Below are 2,175 nucleotides of genomic sequence, written 5' to 3'. Positions count from 1 at the left end.
GTTCACGTCACCGACAATAATGGTTCTCTATGAGGTATAAATTACAAATTTTAAAATTCAATAGCGAGGAGTTAGTTTATTAACTTACCTCGTACACAAGAATAATGTAACTTTCAATAAAGTTTAGTTTCTTAATTTACCTCGTACACAGGAAAAATGTACTATTCCAATAAAGTTTTGAAATATAGTAGCGAGGAGTTAGTTTCTTGTTTTACCTTGTATACAAATTCCTACAAAGTTTTAAAATTCAATAAGCGAGGAGTTATTTCTTAATTTTCCTCGTACACAAAAAATATGTAACATTCCAATGAAGTTTTGAAATTCAATAGCTAAGAGTTAGTTTCTTATTTTACCTCGTATACAAGAAAAACGTAACATTCCAATAAAAAAATCTTTAATAATCTGTGGGAAGAGGGTATAGACAATATCTAGTGTTTTTCATACAAAGAAAGAACCTCTCATAAGCCAATGCCATTTTGGTAGCTGTGAACATTGAAAGTGCATATGACTTGCAAACCATTCCTTTCTTTTGCAAAACTGCTGGACCATCTCTTATTGCTGACTCCAGTGCTTCTATAAATGAGCCTACATTTGGTGAAAATGTGTAACCAAAATCTTCATTCAAAACCACAGTTCTTGTTATACTTGGGTAATTTGGTGTCAAAACTGGTTTTCCACAATGCATAGCTTCTATTAATGTAAGATCAAGTCCTTGAGGCCTCAAAGTTGGGTTCACAAACACATCAATTGAATTGTAAAATTTTGATAGTTCTGAGGGCTCTAATGCACCTAAAACCTTCACATTTTGACCTAATTCCGCGTACCTTTTTCCCCATGGACCTGACCCTGCTATTAACAGGAAAACTCCAGGATGGCGCTTGGCTATGAACGAAAACGCCTCGTGGAGAAGTGGGTGTCCCTTGTCCCTTACTAACCTTCCAGCAACTCCTAAAACCAAGCTAACATTCGATGGGATCCCAATTTTTTCGCGAAAATCTGCTCCGGATTTAGGGTTATGGACAAACTTAGTCTCATCAATTCCATTGAGTATAACATGTACATTTCTTTGAGGGAGTTGATAAATGTTTACAAGAACTTCCCCTGCACTATTGCTTATGCATATATGGTGAGTATAGCTCGAAAAGAACTTAATTTCATCGACAAGTTTTGGCATTGCTTCTTGAAGTTCAGTCATAGGCCCTGATGATAATTGTCCATTGTGGTTTTCAAAGAGTTCTTGAAATAGCTTTGAGTGCATAATCTCATACCAAATTCCATGCCATGTTACTGCCACATTAGGCACGAATTTCGCGCGCCAGTGAGGTAGTGTCACACTCTCAGTGTGCACATAATCAAAAGGTCTAACCCTATTTTCTTGATCAAATATATCAAAAGCTAAAGAACAATTGAGTGAGCCATGATCATTAGCTGCAAAATAGACATGAAGCGTACCAACATGAATATCTTTATGAAATTTTCTATCAGATGGCACAGTGAAAATATGAATATCATGTCCTCTAGCAGCAAGGGTAGTGTATAACGTAAACGCGTGTCGTTCCATGCCTCCAGGATCTGCTCCAATTGGCCATGTTTTTGAAAAAACTGCTAATTTCAGTTTCTCAGAATTTTGTCCAAATGAAAGCTTATTCCATGGAAATTTTGCGTCGCGCAAATCTCCATGAAATAAACCTCCCTGATGGTCCAAGAGCTGTGGCTCTTGTGAATTTCTTGAAGGGGAAAATAAGTAGACAAGAGAAGCAGTGAAGAGAGTTGTGATGAGAATAGTTGAAGTTCTTAAAGAAAGAAACTTATTAGAAGTATTGGATTTGTTTGAATAATGATACTTCAAACCCATTGGAAAAACATTAGGTTTGGTTCTTTCATCATTTTGATTTCAAGTTAACATTACTAAGTTAATTATAGTAATGGTCAGATCCATTTCTTATTCAATTGCACATGGTTTTCCTTAAAATCTTGTCAAGTTTCCCTTGTTTGAAAACCTCACATGTGCTGAACTGACTTCAAACTTAATGTAGTCCTTTTCTTCATTAACTTAAGACTTAAATGTAAGTCTGTATATTTTGGTATTCAAATTCAACTTTTATATGTTGACAGTGTATAAAAAAAATTATATTTTAAATCATCTAAAAATAATTATGAATACTATCTATACTA

General features: G+C 34.9%; 1 protein-coding gene across 1 annotated transcript; it reads right to left on the bottom strand.

Annotated features, from left to right (window-relative positions):
* Positions 1 to 202: 202 nt before the first annotated feature.
* LOC109211461 lies at positions 203 to 1,884 on the bottom strand. The gene has a single exon (XM_019374994.1). The coding sequence runs from the start codon at positions 1,853 to 1,855 to the stop codon at positions 395 to 397; it is 1,461 nt and encodes a 486-aa protein (XP_019230539.1). The 5' UTR covers positions 1,856 to 1,884; the 3' UTR covers positions 203 to 394.
* Between the last annotated feature and the right edge of the window lie 291 nt (positions 1,885 to 2,175).

This window comes from Nicotiana attenuata, unplaced genomic scaffold, assembly GCF_001879085.1.
Source record: "Nicotiana attenuata strain UT unplaced genomic scaffold, NIATTr2, whole genome shotgun sequence".
Lineage (NCBI taxonomy): Eukaryota > Viridiplantae > Streptophyta > Magnoliopsida > Solanales > Solanaceae > Nicotiana > Nicotiana attenuata.
The sequence above is the reverse complement of the archived record's forward strand: the minus strand, read 5'-3'. Positions and strand labels throughout refer to the sequence as shown.

Bases quoted from the DNA above. Each gene is read 5' to 3' on its own strand.
- LOC109211461 (XM_019374994.1), bottom strand. From the start codon at position 1,855: ATGGGTTTGAAGTATCATTATTCAAACAAATCCAATACTTCTAATAAG.